The sequence below is a fragment of the Bradysia coprophila genome (assembly GCF_014529535.1).
Source record: "Bradysia coprophila strain Holo2 chromosome X unlocalized genomic scaffold, BU_Bcop_v1 contig_128, whole genome shotgun sequence".
Taxonomy (NCBI): Eukaryota; Metazoa; Arthropoda; class Insecta; order Diptera; family Sciaridae; genus Bradysia; species Bradysia coprophila.
This window is the reverse complement of record NW_023503295.1, coordinates 4,311,212-4,328,121: the sequence shown is the minus strand read 5'-3', so window position 1 is coordinate 4,328,121 and position 16,910 is coordinate 4,311,212. Positions and strand designations below refer to the sequence as shown.

The 16,910-nt window shown below is 39.1% G+C and overlaps 3 protein-coding genes across 3 annotated transcripts; 2 read left to right on the top strand and 1 right to left on the bottom strand.

Moving 5' to 3' along the window:
* Positions 1-503: 503 nt before the first annotated feature.
* LOC119067777 (116 kDa U5 small nuclear ribonucleoprotein component) lies at positions 504-4,550 on the top strand. The gene is made up of 9 exons (XM_037170916.1): positions 504-647; positions 759-880; positions 939-1,177; positions 1,242-1,510; positions 1,869-2,118; positions 2,179-2,367; positions 2,434-2,848; positions 2,912-4,153; positions 4,218-4,550. The coding sequence occupies exons 2-9, from the start codon at positions 767-769 to the stop codon at positions 4,419-4,421; spliced, it is 2,922 nt and encodes a 973-aa protein (XP_037026811.1). The 5' UTR covers positions 504-647; positions 759-766; the 3' UTR covers positions 4,422-4,550.
* On the bottom strand, positions 4,440-9,421 carry LOC119067778 (protein VAC14 homolog). The gene is made up of 14 exons (XM_037170917.1): positions 9,185-9,421; positions 8,962-9,112; positions 8,665-8,895; positions 8,380-8,600; positions 8,194-8,314; positions 8,006-8,129; positions 7,734-7,936; positions 7,555-7,678; positions 7,381-7,486; positions 7,139-7,316; positions 6,962-7,080; positions 6,824-6,903; positions 4,783-4,948; positions 4,440-4,720 (listed from the first exon to the last, which is right to left on the bottom strand). Exons 1-14 carry the CDS (start codon positions 9,280-9,282, stop codon positions 4,561-4,563), a joined length of 2,082 nt encoding a protein of 693 aa, XP_037026812.1. The 5' UTR covers positions 9,283-9,421; the 3' UTR covers positions 4,440-4,560.
* A 2,838-nt stretch (positions 9,422-12,259) lies between these two features.
* Positions 12,260-12,986, top strand: LOC119067769 (uncharacterized protein C15orf61 homolog). Its single transcript, XM_037170913.1, has 3 exons — positions 12,260-12,416; positions 12,481-12,667; positions 12,727-12,986. Exons 1-3 carry the CDS (start codon positions 12,327-12,329, stop codon positions 12,855-12,857), a joined length of 408 nt encoding a protein of 135 aa, XP_037026808.1. The 5' UTR covers positions 12,260-12,326; the 3' UTR covers positions 12,858-12,986.
* Positions 12,987-16,910: the final 3,924 nt, after the last annotated feature.

Here is a 16,910-nt window from a genome sequence, read left to right as displayed (position 1 = left end):
GTTCAGCAACTTTGTTCTACTCGTCAATACCTTTCATTTGATATATCACAAGCAGCTATTGCGTGCGTATTTCGGTAGATATAGTCGAAAGACTGAAAAACACCTATAGGGCCCTAGCTCTTGAAGGGCCGACCCTACCATGCCCATTTTCGAACTTGACCTTACTTTTGTCGATACCAATCGGGGAAAAAAAGAATTTTGAAAAAAGGTTGTGATTTGCTCAAGCTAGAGGGGTCACAGACGGACGGACGGACATTTTTTTTATTGCGGATTCGTCATCTATGAACATAACTAAATGCTTTGCCCTTACTGTCTGCTTCCAATTCGATGTGTTACAAACGGCATATTAATCTTATAAGCCCCCAGTACTTCGTACGGGGCTAAAAATGCATTACAATTCAGCGGTACTGACAGTAATTTGTGGACTCTTATGTACAATGTAGAGTGATACGGTCGTTTCTACTATGTACGCCATTGAGTATCAAATAGTTGGTTAAGAAACATTTGACACTTGACGTTTGTAATGCGGCATTTTTAGATGATTGTGTTTCTGTGGTTTGAACGAAATACGTTTACGTGAAATATAAACTAAATAAGAGACAGAACAGGAGCACAATTTGATTCTTCAAGCACCAACAAATTAGACCGTACGTTTTGAAACATTTTTGATTTTTAATGTGAACTTTTGTTACCCTAAAATACGATTGGAAGCATCTGGAGGTTATGTTTTGGTTCACTGAATTATTCCCCGATTTCAGATATTACAATGGACTCCGATTTGTATGACGAATTTGGTAACTATATCGGTCCCGATTTGGAGAGTGACGATGATGATGACAAAAGTCTGTACGGACAATCCGATCAACAGGACGAGCCCGATGTTTGTACCTCATACCTTAATTTCTGGGAACTTGTAAACAGATTTCGTATCCTTTCAGGACGATATTATGGAGGAAGATGAAGTCGATCATGACGACGATAAAACGTCAAGAGCGGTTGTGCTTCACGAAGACAAACGTTATTACCCCACGGCTTTAGAGGTGTACGGGCCTGACGTTGAAACGATTGTTCAAGAGGAAGATGCACAGGCACTGGATAAGCCGCTAATTGAACCGGTCAAGAAAATGAAATTTCAGCTCAAAGAACAAGACCTGCCTGAAACAACATACGAAATGGAGTGAGGAATTTTGAATGGTTTGTTGTGCGGCTGAACTGGAAACTAAATGAATTTTTCCGAACAGATTTCTTGCCGATTTGATGGACACACCACCGTTGATCAGAAATGTCGCGTTAGTGGGCCATCTGCATCATGGCAAAACAACGTTCGTTGACTGTTTAGTTCGTCAAACCCATCCACAGTTCGATTGTACCGAAGAACGAGCGCTCCGGTACACAGACACCTTGTTCACCGAACAGGAGAGAGGTGTAAGCATTAAATCCATCCCGATCACGTTGGTGCTGCCGGATATAAAGAACAAGAGCTATTTGATGAACATTTTCGATACACCGGGTAAGTTTAGACTGTGTGAAACCTTTGGTCGGAACTGCACTATCGCCTTGCGTGAATTTCGTTGCATGAAATGGTTTCAAAAAGAATGAATTTCCGGGCGATGATCTTGTTGATTAGTGTTTCGGTGGCCTTGAACTTTCATTTTTTTAAACAAAAAACAACTTCATTGGACAGTAGCAATGATATTTCGAAGGTAGAGCAATTTGAACGATTATTTCGGTTCACTTCAACAATGAAAGTCTGGAGTTGGCAATCTGATGAAGAATTTCAAAAAGCATCGAGTCTGCGTTTAGCAACGGGCTTCCATCTCAATAATTCAGTCAGGAATCCCGTTGAACTTCCAATATCTTTCCGATAGGTCACGTCAATTTTTCCGACGAAGCAACGGCTGCTATCCGACTGACCGATGGTATTGTACTCTTTGTCGATGCTGCCGAGGGTGTCATGTTGAACACAGAACGACTACTGAAACATGCGGTGCAGGAGAGAATGGCTGTAACCGTTTGCATTAACAAAATTGATCGATTGATTTTGGAGCTGAAGTTACCGCCGCAAGACGCCTATTTCAAATTGAAGCACATTGTCGAAGAGATCAACAGTCATCTCAGGTATGGTTTGGCGTGGAACATTTTTTTTTTGGTCAGAAAATCTCATTTCTCAATTTGTAGTCTTCACACCGGAGACACTCAATACCAAGTATCGCCAGTCATGGGAAACGTGTGCTTCGCGAGCTCGTTGTACGGTTTCTGCTTTACACTGAAATCATTCGCTAAATTGTATGCCGATACGTACCCAGGATTGAGCTACACAGATTTTGCCAAGCGGCTGTGGGGTGACATTTATTTCCAACCGAAAACGTAAGCATTTTTTTTCCCGTGCGCACAGTCTGAACTTCCTGTACTCAGAGCCAATCTAACTTCCAGACGAAAATTCACAAAGAAACCGCCACACAATTCGGCGCAACGCAGTTTCGTTGAATTCATTCTCGAGCCGATGTACAAACTGTTTGCTCAGGTGGTTGGAGATGTCGACGCATCCTTGCTGGACACGTTAGCAGAGTTGAATATTCGTGTGACAAAAGAGGAAATGAAAATCAACATTCGTCCCTTGTTGCGATTGATTTGCAATCGCTTCCTGGGCGACTTTAGCGGTTTTGTGGATATGTGTGTGGAGCACATCAAATCGCCGATGGACAATGCAAAGAATAAAATCGATCACATTTATACCGGTCCGAAGGAGGGCATTCTTTATGACAACATGGCATCTTGTAATCAATACGGAAATTTGATGGTACACAGTGCCAAAATGTATCCCACGGATGACTGCACATTCTTCCAGGTATGTAAAATCGAAACGCTCATTCATCAATCGTTGTGTATCATAACAATTCTTTGGAAATAGGTGCTGGCCCGTGTCATGAGTGGCACATTGCATTCGGAGCAAGAAGTACGAGTACTCGGTGAAAATTATTCACTGTCGGATGAGGAAGACTCGCGCGTTTTGCAAGTTGGAAGATTGTGGATATTTGAAGCTCGGTACAAAGTGGAATTGAATCGAGTTCCGGCCGGTAATTGGGTTCTAATTGAAGGTATCGATCAGTGTATCGTCAAGACATCAACCATAACCGAAGCCCAAAATACGGAAGATTTGTACATTTTCCGACCGTTGAAGTACAACACTCAGAGCATCATCAAAATTGCTGTCGAGCCTGTCAACCCGTCAGAATTACCGAAAATGTTGGATGGTCTGAGGAAGGTGAACAAATCGTACCCACTACTGTCGACCAGAGTTGAGGAGTCTGGCGAACATGTGATCCTTGGCACCGGTGAATTATACTTGGATTGTGTTATGCACGACCTGAGAAAGATGTACTCGGAAATCGACATAAAAGTTGCCGATCCGGTCGTTGCGTTTTGTGAAACAGTTGTGGAAACGAGTTCGTTGAAATGTTTTGCAGAAACTCCCAACAAGAAAAACAAAATCACGATGATTGCCGAACCATTAGAGAAGGGCCTGGCAGAGGACATAGAAAATGAGGTGGTGTCGATCGGCTGGAATAAGAAACGATTGGGCGAATTCTTCCAAATTAATTACGATTGGGATCTGTTGGCTGCTCGGTCTATTTGGGCTTTTGGTCCTGATGCAGCTGGTCCTAATATTTTAGTGGATGACACATTACCGTCAGAGGTAGATAAGACGCTACTGTCATCGGTTAGAGATTCCATCGTACAAGGTTTTCAATGGGGTACAAGGGAAGGACCTCTATGCGAAGAGCCGATCAGAAATGTCAAATTCAAAATTCTCGACGCCGTCATTGCTAATGAACCACTACATCGGGGTGGAGGTCAAGTGATTCCAACTGCACGACGTGTTGCTTATTCGGCATTTTTGATGGCTACGCCTCGGCTCATGGAACCATATTTGTTCGTCGAAGTTCAAGCACCGGCTGATTGTGTTTCCGCAGTATATACGGTACTAGCCAGACGAAGAGGTCACGTCACACAAGATGCACCCATTTCCGGTTCACCATTGTACACAATCAAAGCATTCATTCCAGCCATCGATTCATTTGGTTTTGAAACTGATCTGCGAACACATACCCAGGGACAAGCATTTTGTCTGTCCGTATTCCATCATTGGCAAGTACGTATGCGACGCTGATTTGTATTGAAAACAGTAAATTCAATCAATTTTCTCTTACATTCAGATTGTACCTGGCGATCCGTTGGACAAAAGCATTGTCATTCGACCGTTAGAACCACAACCGGCTACACATTTGGCACGTGAATTCATGATCAAGACCAGGCGTCGAAAAGGTTTATCCGAAGATGTGTCGATCAACAAATTCTTCGACGATCCTATGTTGCTGGAATTGGCCAGACAGGACGTTTTACTGAACTATCCGCTGTAAAATGATCACAACAGCTGGTAACATTTCGCATCAACACTTTATTTCAATTGAAAAAAAAAACAGTTTTCCCCGTGTGATTGTACAAACAATGATTGGAATAAACATTCGGTTTCGAATACATAAGTGGAATATGGGATGTTTAATGGTCGTCTTTTGCTGCTTCGTCGTCCCACAAAGCAACGGTTCGTTTTCTCTGGTTGATTCTATGCAGATGATGGTTCTTTTGTATTTGTCGGAAATGTTTCAGCAATTCGTTGAAGTCGATTTTGCTCTGGCATTGAATGGATTGAGTGTCCGTGCTGGAAACGAACAACAATTCCCTCTCAAATTAATGTTAACTCAAAAACGTTGACTATCTTACTCTTGATTCGACAATCCCCAATAGTTTGGAACGCATTGCAGCCGATTGGACAAGCATTTGAATGCCTCGGTTTGTGGGAGTAACATTAAAATTCCGAATAATGCTTGCGACAGATGCTTGGCATCGGCACGATTATTGTTATTTGAAACAAGCGTCAAACGGAGCGCTGTAAAATGACCGTTGTTGTTGTTTAATAGGGCGTATCGAATTTTGAGAATTTTAAGGGTCGCGATAGCCTGTGTGCGGAAAACGTAGATCATTGAAAACTAATTCCAGGCATATGGTTGATGGATCCGAAGGTGCCCGGGAAGAAGTCCCCCCGGACGACTTTAACTTTCGAATGGTCATAACTCGGAAAGTTGAGAGTATTTCTGAAAACAATGTTCTAGCAGGATGTAGAGCGTTAAAAACTCTACAAAACTGCTAAAGAAACCGATGGTCCAAAAGGTGTGTCTGTCGAGGTTTTCTAACATCGAAAGTTCGACATTTTCGTTTTTGACTTTTATTTCCTGAGAGACAAATTATTAAGTTTAGCTTTTGGCATGATGTTGTAGAGGAGGTCGAGTACTACCAGTACACTAGGCATTGTCCCGGTCGGCGATCCATCCGAAACCACTTTTTCAACATTAATGAATGAACTTTTTAAGTGTACCCACGTCGCCCACGAAGCCAGTGCAGACACTGTAACCGGTGTTGCTGAGTCGAGGTTAGGGATGGGAGGCGTTCAAAATTATCGATAATATCAATCGAAAGAAATTATCGATAATCGATTAATCATATCGTTATCGATAATTTAATAATTATCGATAATTATCAAAATATCGAAATTCGATAATTATCAAAATATCGATATTTTGATATTTATCTGAAAATTCATGATAATATACCGATATATCGGAATATATCGATAAATATCGGATTTTCGGACCGAAATATCGATATATCGAATTATCGATATCTTGATAATTATCAAAATATCAATAATTATCGATTATCGATATTTTTTTTGATAATTTTCGATAAAAAAAAGTCGATAATTATCGATTATCGATAATTGATAATTATCGATAATTGATAATTATCGATAATTGATAATTATCGATAATTGATAATTATCGATAATCATTTTCATTATCGCCCATGCCTAGTCGAGGTAACCTTGGTCAGTAAGTGCAGATAATATTCCATAACAGTAGCTGAACTCTTTTACAAAATATTTGGGATCTCGATGTAGCACATTATATTGACACGGTATACCACGAAGTTCAACCTTTTGTAAAAATATCGAAAAATGTGTATTTGCAACGAAATCGACTTCTTACTACTGTTCGTGGGTCAAATAACTAATTAAAACGTTTATTTGTTGTTTTTCTCACAAATTTCACTTTCTCAGATTTTGTAGTACAAAATGTGCTACACCGAATTCTTAAATATTTTGTAAAAGAGTTCAGCTACTGTTATGGAATATTATGTGCACTTACTGGCCAAGGTTACCTCGACTCAGCAACACCGGTTACATTGTCTGCAATGGCTTCGTGGGCGACGTGGGTACACTTAAAAAGTCCATTCAAAAATGTTGAAAAAGTGGTTTCGGATGGATCGCCGACCGGGACAATGCCTAGTGTACTGGTAGTACTCGACCTCCTCTACAACCTCATGCCAAAAGCTAAAGTTAATAATTTGTCTCTCAGGAAATAAAAGTCAAAAACCAAAATGTCGAACTTTCGATGTTAGAAAACCTCGACAGACACACCTTTTGGACCATCGGTTTCTTTGGCAGTTTTGTAGAGTTTTTAACGCTCTACATCCTGCTAGAACATTGTTTTCAGAAATACTCTCAACTTTCCGAGTTATGACCATTTGAAAGTTAAAGTCGTCCGGTGAGACTTCTTCCCGGGCACCTTCGGATCCATCAACCATATGCCTGGACTTAGTTTTCAATGATCTACGTTTTCCGCACACAGGCTATCGCGACCCTTAAAATTCTCAAAATTCGATACGCCCTATTGTTTAATCGTAAAGGAGATGTTTGTGGACTTACAAGCAAAAATTGGAGATTCGATCAGTTGGACCAGTTTATCGATTTCTGTAATGAATTCCACCGTTATCTCCAAATCGCCGCTGGAACGGGATTTTGCTTTTGATTGAAATTTAAAAAATTATTTGTTTGAGATCTTACAAGATTAACACCAATTCGGAGCAGTGCTGATAGCACTGAGCCAATAAACACAGTGACAGTGTTGATATTGGACAGTGACACCACGATTTGTATAGACATTGGAATAATGACGCCGATTTCTGTGAAATGCATTCGAGTTATTTCTGCTGAACTTAAGTAGACTCGTGCGTGGCCTACCTCATTTCGGATATCCTTCAGTTGACTTCTCAATTCAAATAGTTCGGATGATGTGACCAATATTGTATGCAGAGTACGAACCATTATCGAAGCGAATTTTACATTTACCGTCTCTTCAGATATAATTTCTGCGAACGTTCTGTAGATGAACTCGGCATTCAGTAGTACACACAGTTGTCTGGAAGTTGATCGCATCCAATAGGTAATGGGTAAGTGAAACGCGTAAAACAGTTGAACCTTACCTAATAATCAATGATCCTCGATTTTCCAGAAATGGTTTCTCTTCGCTAAACAAATTCAATAAACTAATGAGGAACTTTCTGTAATGAGTTTTGTTGATGTTTGTGTCTGAAAAATGGCGAAAACGAAAGAAAATCAATGAAAATTGATCGGTTAATGGGTGCAAAGAAACCAACCCTTTGTGTTAGTAGTATTGACAATTTCCGCTAAGACAATCAACCCCTGCAGAACGACCTCGTCAGAATTGTCCGACAATATTCCCAACAAAACGGGAAATAATCCGCTGGCATGTGCCGACATCTGGTAGATGAATAAAATAATTTCGAGGTCGCAGTCAATGTGATCGTTACGTTACCTTGTCTTTAGCTTCCGTAAATAAATGATGAATCCATTTCAGCACAGCCACCTTCGTATCGACGGAACTGTGTGCTAAGTACTGTCTTAGTACTTCCATGATAGAATCCAGGTCCAAATGTTTGAATATCTGAGACATATCGCTTTTCGACGAGACTAATTCAAGCATTGTTTTGTTGACAGCCTGAGCAGTCTCCTTTATGTCTAGACAGCGGTAAGATAACATGCAAAGTTGATGCTAAAATTCTTCAAATAAACCCTGGTGAACCTTACGTTTTCTGGAATCTCCTTCATAGGCCAAGCACGGCAAGATCGCTGTAAAAATCCCGCTAGCAAATGAAAGCATTTTCGGTCCGGATAGTTGTACGAACTCTCTAATCCACATGATTGCGGTGTACTACAATTTGTGACAATGTATTGCGAGCGGCTCAGGCTTCCCCACTATAAATGTCTGACTTTACCTGGATTAGCTCGTTCGTAGATTGTGCGTGTATTATCAAAATATTCGACATTTTGGACATATCGGCCGCACTGGGATCGTTCTGAATGTTCCGAAGGAATTGAGAAAGCAACGTTTCGCACCTGAAAATCCGAAAACCGTTGGAGAAATCAAATTGGGATTTTTGTTGGCTTTCAATGGTTTTTACATTCGATGAATTTCGACCATGTTGTCTTCGAGCATTTGAAACAATCCGTCCAGAATTTCCGGTAGATACACAACCATATTAATTTCCGGCACCGCATTTAATACGGACACCCACGATATGACAAATTGTCGAGAAAATGAATTGTTTGGATAGACCCGTTCCCTTATTAACGGAATGAACGAATCTAAATCGAATGTTTGTGAATTCTCCGTTACGATATCCTATCAATGGAATGAAATGTTCACGAAATCAATGAAATCGAAACAAAGTGTGAGGTGCACTCACCTTCAGTAATCGATCCAGCAATTCACTACCATTTTTCACTGATTGGTCAGGGTCTGTAACTAGTCGACTTAAGGCAGAAAAAATATCTGGAAACAGAGGCACTATGGCCCCTCTAGCTACCTTCACAACATTGTACAACGATTCACTAGCAAAATATCGGACCTTTAATTCTGGATCGGATAAACAGTTAAGAATCGGTCGAACCAGATCATTGATGTACTTCTCCGAATCCTGTAATGGAAGTTGATGACGGCACCGCTTAATTTAATTAGTTTGTTCAAAGTAAAAAAAACGAACCTTTCCAAGTCCAATACTGACTGCTGCCAGCCCGATAAGACCTCCCTTTCGTTTGTTGGAATCTCTGGAGATAGCAAAATCGTTTCCCAAGAGATTCAAGAGCTTACGAATTTGATTCGTATTTTTGGCTTTGTTGAACTCATTGACCATTCTAGAACAGAAATGATTCATCGACATCCATCAATGAAACCACTGATGATACACCCAATTTTCCGAAATTTACTTCTCTATTTCCAGTGCCGCTGCTTTTCTCTTTTCATAGGTCTTATCACTCAGTGCCTTTGCACAAGCTTCTGTAAGTGGAGCATAGCTGGATTCCATTGCTATTAATATTCACAGATTCGTGTAATTCAGACTAGACCCTTTATTGCTGTGTGGCTGGGAAAACGGATGATAGAAGACATTAAACAAATCACGAAAATCAAAAACAAATCAAAACTGATCCACTTTGACGTAAAACGATACATATAGAGGGTGTATCTAAAAGTTTATCAGATCACAACTACTACCGCAGTTATTGACATTTTTTTAGAGAGGCAAACATAGATTATGTCGATCCGGATCCATGCAGAATGGAAACCGGAATTCGCGCTCTTCGAGACCGTTCAATTTTTAACAGAAATCGTTGATCCCAACAAAAATCTCTTCGAGAAAAGTGTGACGCAGTCTTTGAAGTACAATTTCTAAAATGAATGATATCGTCAATTCAGCTTCGTTACGCAAAAATTAAATTTTACACCCAATTAGTTCAAACAAGCTGGCTTAGTTTTTCTCATCATCTGCCAAATAATTTTTACCAAAAAAAAATTTGACTGGAACCAACCAAAATTTTACCAAAAAAATCTCCGTCGCATGTGGCAGATAAATTTTCTTGCTGGTCTGTTCCTGAACATTTGCCACTTTGCGATGCAGATTTTTTTGGTAAAATTGTGGTTGTTTCCAGTCAAATTTTTTTTGGTAAAAATTATTTGGCCGATGATGAGAAAAACTAAGCCAGCTTGTTTGAACTAAAATTGGGTGTAAAATTTCGAAAATTTGACGAAAATCAAAAATTTGACAAAATTCGGAAATTTGACGAAAATCGAAAATTTGACGAAATTCGAAAATTTGACGAAAATCGAAAATTTAACGAAAATTTGACGAAAATCGAAAATTTGACGAAAATCGAAAATTTGACGAAATTCAAAAATTTTACAAAATTTAACGAAAATCAAAAATTTGACGAAAATCGAAAATTTGACGAAATTCGAAAATTTGACGAAATTCGAAAATTCGACGAAATTCGAAAATTTGACGAAAATCGAAAATTTGACGAAAATCGAAAATTTGACGAAAATCGAAAATTTGACGAAGAAAGTAATTCTCTATCTGCCACTATTCAAGAAATATATTCAAAACCCCAATTGACCCACCCATTTCCAACTTTCGACATTTTTCACAAATGCCCTTCTTTTCTACTCGTAAAACTCTGAGACTTTGCCGAAGAAAGTAACTCTCTATCTCTCATAATCGCAAAAATATTAGTCCTTTCATCCTACGCTCGAGTAGCTCAAAATTTGGTCACTCTAATCACTCTAGCTCACAAGAATCTGACCCGATTTTTTTAATTATTTTTTTGTTCGAATACCTTTCATTTGATGGGTCGCACGCCTCTGTAGGTTTCAATACAGCTAAGCTACAGCCGAAAGCGCGTTCCCGACCCTCGAAAACCACTTCGAGGCCAATAAAACAAAATTCTGGTTTTTCTTGGGGTAATGGCGCATCACAATTTCATTTTTATGCCCACCCTGAGGTTCCTGCAAAATTTCATGGAGATTGGCTGACTGGTTTCCGAGATCGACCGTCGATAGATAGATAGATAGATAGATAGATAGACAGATAGATAGAAACATACAGAGTAAGTTGAAAGATTTTGATTGTTTGGGAAAAGTCAATTTGGTGTATTTTCTATGAAAAGTGCCAATTTCAAAACGATGTATCTCCGGTAATTTTAGAGCTACATAGTCGAGTGATAGCTCGTTTTGCTCGTATTTGAAGCGCGAATAAGATAGAAGAGGATTTGTGGTGATACAGGCCAAAGGAAAGAAACTTAAGTTCTCGCCTATATATAGTTGCCGCGTCTCAAAAATTTTCTTCGTTCTTTTTTTGGAAGTTAGACTGCGTCATCGTTGATCATCTTTCACTGACTCTAAAACCCTATTTCGTTTTATGTGTACAATTTCACTTATCACTACAAGGCTATTATTGGATACAATTCTCAGGTTAGAAGTCAGTGCAGTGTTTCTATTTCGTTTCTCAAACATTTGTCCCCTTTGACCAGTAAATCGGAATTCACGCCGTAAATGTGCCTAAAATTTCAATTTTAAGTGAACGATTTGATGAAAAAGTGAACCGAAAAATACATTTCAACGCGCTTCATTGTTTGAAAATGACGCTACGTTAGAAAGACCTCCGCACTTTACATTTTGAATTTCGACCGCACTTACGGCTTGAATTGTACGACAGGGAAAACGTCTATATACATACACAGTTCGTGAGGATAAATTTTAAGAGACAAAAATAGCTAGCTGCAACGCTTCTACAGTAAGTCCCTTAGCCTCGGGCCATTTATTCATTGCGAATCCTTCCTAATTATTTTCATGTGATAAATTGGTAATTTTGGTTGGTTTATGTGAATGATTACGAATTACTACTATACGGTGTTTAAGTAGAGGGAATATAACTGATCTCGGGGTATAACTGTCACAATAAAGTGAGCTAAAAATTTGAATTTGCGTGGCAGTATATTTTCATGTGAAAACAATTTTGAGTTTTCTTCGTTTTAATTGCATGTAGATGTAGTGTGTTTGACTTCAAAACAATTGAATAGTAAACTATAATCTTTCAATCGGTTGAATTTGTCTTTCCCAAATTTTAATTTAATTTTGTTTGCAAAATACAAAACAAATTCAAATTTTGCCTCCTGTTTTGACAGCTATACCCCGAGATCACTTACACTTAATTAGTCAAAAAAAACTCTCTGCTTAAGTGCCCATTCCACTTAAAAAAAAGTACGCCGTGAGAAAGCCGTTAGAGCGCCGTGAGAAAGCCGTTAGAGCGCCGTGAGAAAGCCGTTAGAGCGCCGTGAGAGAGCAAACTGTCAAATAAACAAAGAAAAATTGAAAAAATTCAATTTTGTCTCTCACACGGAGTACTTTTTTTGGTAAGAGGAAACTAAGCATTAAACACTGTATACAACGAGAAAACAGAACAATCCCTCTGCGCCCTACAGACATTGAATCACCCTGTTTATGTCAACATTGTGTTGACAGTTAAACTTCTTGTTTGTTTATTGAACTTTTAACCCTTATCGACTTACATTTTCAATGCGACTGATAAAACCTCGAGCGTCGGATGTTCTAACAACTTATTTGAAACAATGTAATGAACCGCCCTGGACGTCTTACTTTATTAAGGTAGAAACACTTCTTCGTTAAATTGTTCTTGCGGGAAATAAGTGAAGTCAAAATAAATTTTTAGCAAAAAGATGTATCCAACGATCAATGGGGTAAATCACATTTTAACTGGACTCTAGATAGTGGAAATAATTATCATATTCTGCGAACAGGATGTTATCCATACATGAAATATCACTGCAGCAAGCGACCTTATCAAGACCTTAGTTTGGATGACAATTTTTTCAGAGTCATGAAAGTGATAAATTTGGGTAAATTAGTTAGCTAGAATGATTGGTCATTTATACGATTATTTTGGGTGTTTTCTTAGGGATTCCTCTACTGTTTTATGGTTTAGCAGCAATAGCTTTAATCAAACACACGGAGATTGTTCACATGGCCGACGGGCAGAAGGTTCCAATATATTTCTTGTATCCAGAAGATAAGGGATCGCCTCATTGAACTGATTGGAGGTGAATGCGAACTGATCTAGTCAACGTTTAGTCGTTAGTTTAACTATTCCGCCACTTCCTCAAAATGTATAAATTCCGAACCCAATTCTGTTATTAAAATTACCGAAAAGACGAAAGAGAAGGAACTTGTAAATTCGATTTGAATGTCGGCAAAGCACCTAGCAGGGTAATAGAAAAAAATAAAGTAGTACTATAATCGAAGTATGCGAATATTTCCATACCTTTTTTTCATAATGTCATTGCAAAATTACCATTAAGGCTGCTAATGGTAATATTGGTATCAAAAAACTACTCTATTTGACGTGTAAAATCCTCTATTACCCTGCTAGGTGCTTTGATGTCGACTATCTTTAAGATGTTTACCTCTTGGGAATGGAGTATGAAATTGTACAACTTTATTGAAGAACCACAAGGCTCTTCCATTTAATTTGTACCTTGAGCCTCCTGCTAATTATTACGAGTCTAATAACGAAATAGAACATGATGGAGAAGTAGGCTGAAATCTGGTTACTCGCCCGTAGAATGGCTGATGACTATTTTCTGTGCAAATAAATTACTCACCGACGAATCTGCGGTTTTATGTTTGGAACGAAAGATTGATGACTTGAAACGTCTGACGGAAAAATTAAAAAAGATCAATTTTCACAGTGCGTTCTATTTGCTGAAGATTTCCATTTCAACTCCACGTTTGATCTTCTTTCTCCGAGGCAATCCGATGTGGAAACACACCCATGGCCTAGAACGATACGATGCCGTACTCAAGGAATCATTAGAATCGATTTTAAACATTCAACTGTCAATTCGTTCATGGTCCGAATCTTCTTTGCCAATTAAGTATGGAGGAATCGGAATCAGACATGCAACAGAGATCGCTTTGCCTTGCTTTTTGTCATCCATACATGAAGTTTCCGATTTGGTGGACCAGCTGTTATCTGAACCTTACCGACAGCTTGATCCAGCATTGTTGGAAGCAGAAAAGTTTTGGTGCGAAAATTTTGGTGAGCTGCCTGAAAAAGATCTAAGAAACATTCAACAAGTTTGGGAGTCTACTGACATAGAGCGAAAAATCGAATTTCTGAGTGGATCTTTGGAAAAAACGTGGGATAAGGCACGATTTAAAGCAAACTCTGCACGTGAAACAGGTGCTTGGTTGCATGCACTACCATCGCCACAACTTGGGACATTTCTATCCAATGATGAATTCCGAGTGGCACTATCACTACGTCTCGGCTTACCAATCGTTCAACCTCATGTATGCATTTGTGGAGAAAAAGTTGACAAATACGGACATCATGGTTTATCGTGTGCTAAGGCTAAAGGCACGAATTCACGACATGCAAATGCAAACGGTATTTTCCAACGTGCATTGAAATCAGGTCAAGTGCCGGCTATTCTCGAACCACCTGGGTGTTCTCGGCCAGATGGAAAACTTCCAGACGGAATGACTCTAATCCCATGGGCGAGAGGGAGGTCAAAGCTGTGGGATTTTACATGCAGGGACACTTTTGCGCCTTCGTATCTGAATTGATCATCCAATCATGTCGGCTATGTAGCGAAACAAGCCGAGAGGAAAAAAATCAGTCATTATTCGGATTTGGCCCATCATTTCATTTTCATTCCTATTGCTACTGAAACATCAGGGGTCATAGGAAAGCTTGGAATGGATTTGATAAAAAGTATTGGAAGTAAAATTACTGATGCTACTGGTGAAAAACGAGCTACATCGTATTTAATTCAAAGAGTCAGCATCGCCATTCAGAAAGGAAATGTAGTTTCAATTTTGGGAACAATCCCACCCACGAGAGATTTGAGCGAAATATTTTATTTGTAAATTAATTATTATTATACGAAACAATAAACGAATACGGAAAAATACAAAAATTCATTTTATGAATAGAAATCGAAATTGTAAGTAAAATTTAAAATATGCGAAAAATTGGTCAGGTAGACGTCAAATTTGACTAATTTTGGGGGTCTGCCAACGGTTTTTCGTGCGAATCTTGTGAAATATGGACTAAAGAGCATTGCTAACGACAGCAAAAGAAAGATATTGACTCCACCAATCAGGATTTATAACAATCGGTTCAGTGGATCGTGATAGATAGGTCTCGAAGTGAGCGTCATTCAGGCCACGCGGCTGTAGAATTAAAGGTTATACATTTCGCAAATAAATCAAGTGCAGAGAATGTGTTGATTGATTCTGGTCCGGCTTAGTACCCAGATTATGGAAAGTTCGGGTGCCAAGCTGAACTCCCGGCGGTTTTCGAGTAATCATGTAGTTTTTGGCACAAATTCTGGGTTGCTAGGAATCTCGCACCGCGTCATTCACAATAATTTACACTTTGACACATTTTGTATAAAGAAGATGTCACTTTGTGAGTTATTGTGAATGACGCGGCGCGAGATTCCCTAACACCAAATTCTGTTTTTCTTCAGTTTTCGGTGTTTTTGGACATGAAGTTCGACAGATAAAAAAAAAATTCTTCGGCAATATTATAGGATATTAAATTGTGCATCTTAACTCCGTAGACGAAAATTCTGTAGAAATTACAGGGATCGGTCAAAAGTGAAAATTTGTAAAAAAGTGCAATTTCATACGCTTCTTCGAAATTTCTTCATGAACTTTTTGTATCATAGAGATCATAATCGCTGCGAGTTTGCTCATGGTGAAATTCTGAACAAATTAAGTGTTTTACCACTTATGAATACAGAGTGGCCCATATATGTCTTGAAAAAATTCTCATAATTATCGAAAAAATAATAATTTGAAGCTCAAATTTCCTCTCGCTCGCCTAATATTGACGCAGTAGCTAAACTCTCAGCTTGGCACCCGAACTTTCCATAATCTGGGTACAAACCGGACCAGAATCAATCAACACATTCTCTGCACCTTTCATGGACACGGGTTGTTCTATGGCCCCTCGACTATATGTGTTTGCAGTTGCTATCAACGATGGAAATTGCACGAAAGTTCTATGTACCATTTTTGATAAAACTGAGAAAAACAACACAAAAAAAAACTTTTTTGTAATTTGCGGCGGTTCACAGGTTTTTATTCCAAATGTTTTAATTTGGAAGCATCGACCTCGAAAACCTTTTAGACAAAAAATTTCATGTCGATCTATTGTATTTACGCGACACCTATCGGCCAAGCGACACATATTTTTGTTTTACTGAATCAAAAGCACTACTGAAATCAACCATACGTGACATTTAACCTAGACCCGAGAGAATGAGTCATTCTCATAATACCAATACAAAAACCAGGAGGAGCTAAAGGATCACCCTGCTAATACCCTCTTTTAGAAAAAAGTGGTTCATCAGTAAAATAAAGATTCGAAGGAAGCCTATACGCCTGCTGCAACAAAGGCAACAACTCCGGACAAATGTCCTTCACTTCACCTAGCATGAACTTCCTAAACAGCATATTAAACGCATTCCTAAAGTCAAACTTAACCAGCACCATCGGTTCAGCATGATCAGCCATACAAAATTTACGTACAGCATGAACCGCTTCAGCACCACCCTCAATGCCGAAACCCCACTGAACCGGCTTCAACTTTTCAACTAACTTTTCCCTAATATTACTACAAGCAATTTTCGATGCTAAGCGTCTCCAAACAACCCCAACTGCTATTGGCCTCACATCACTCTCCCTTCAAAAGAGCAGTCAAAGAAGCACCAAAAAGGATCTTCGCAACTTCACTCTGCACTTTACCACCCTTAATAACATCCACAAATGCAGCAATCGCTCTCAACAATCGATTTGCTGAATCACCACAAGTAAAAGATATAAGATCTTTTAAGTGTTTAGGACGTAACCCACCAATCCCTCCAGAAGAACTCATAGGAAAACTCCTAATGGCCCTAATAACATCTTCAACTTCAGTCAACGGCAAACTACTCTCAAGCTTTATCTCCTCAAAAACCTCACCATTATCATCCGGGTGCTTTGCTCTCAATTTAGTAACAGTCTCAAAATTTTGAGGCGCTATTACTTCCGCACCCCTAATATCGCCTTCACTAATCTTCCTCGTAGCAG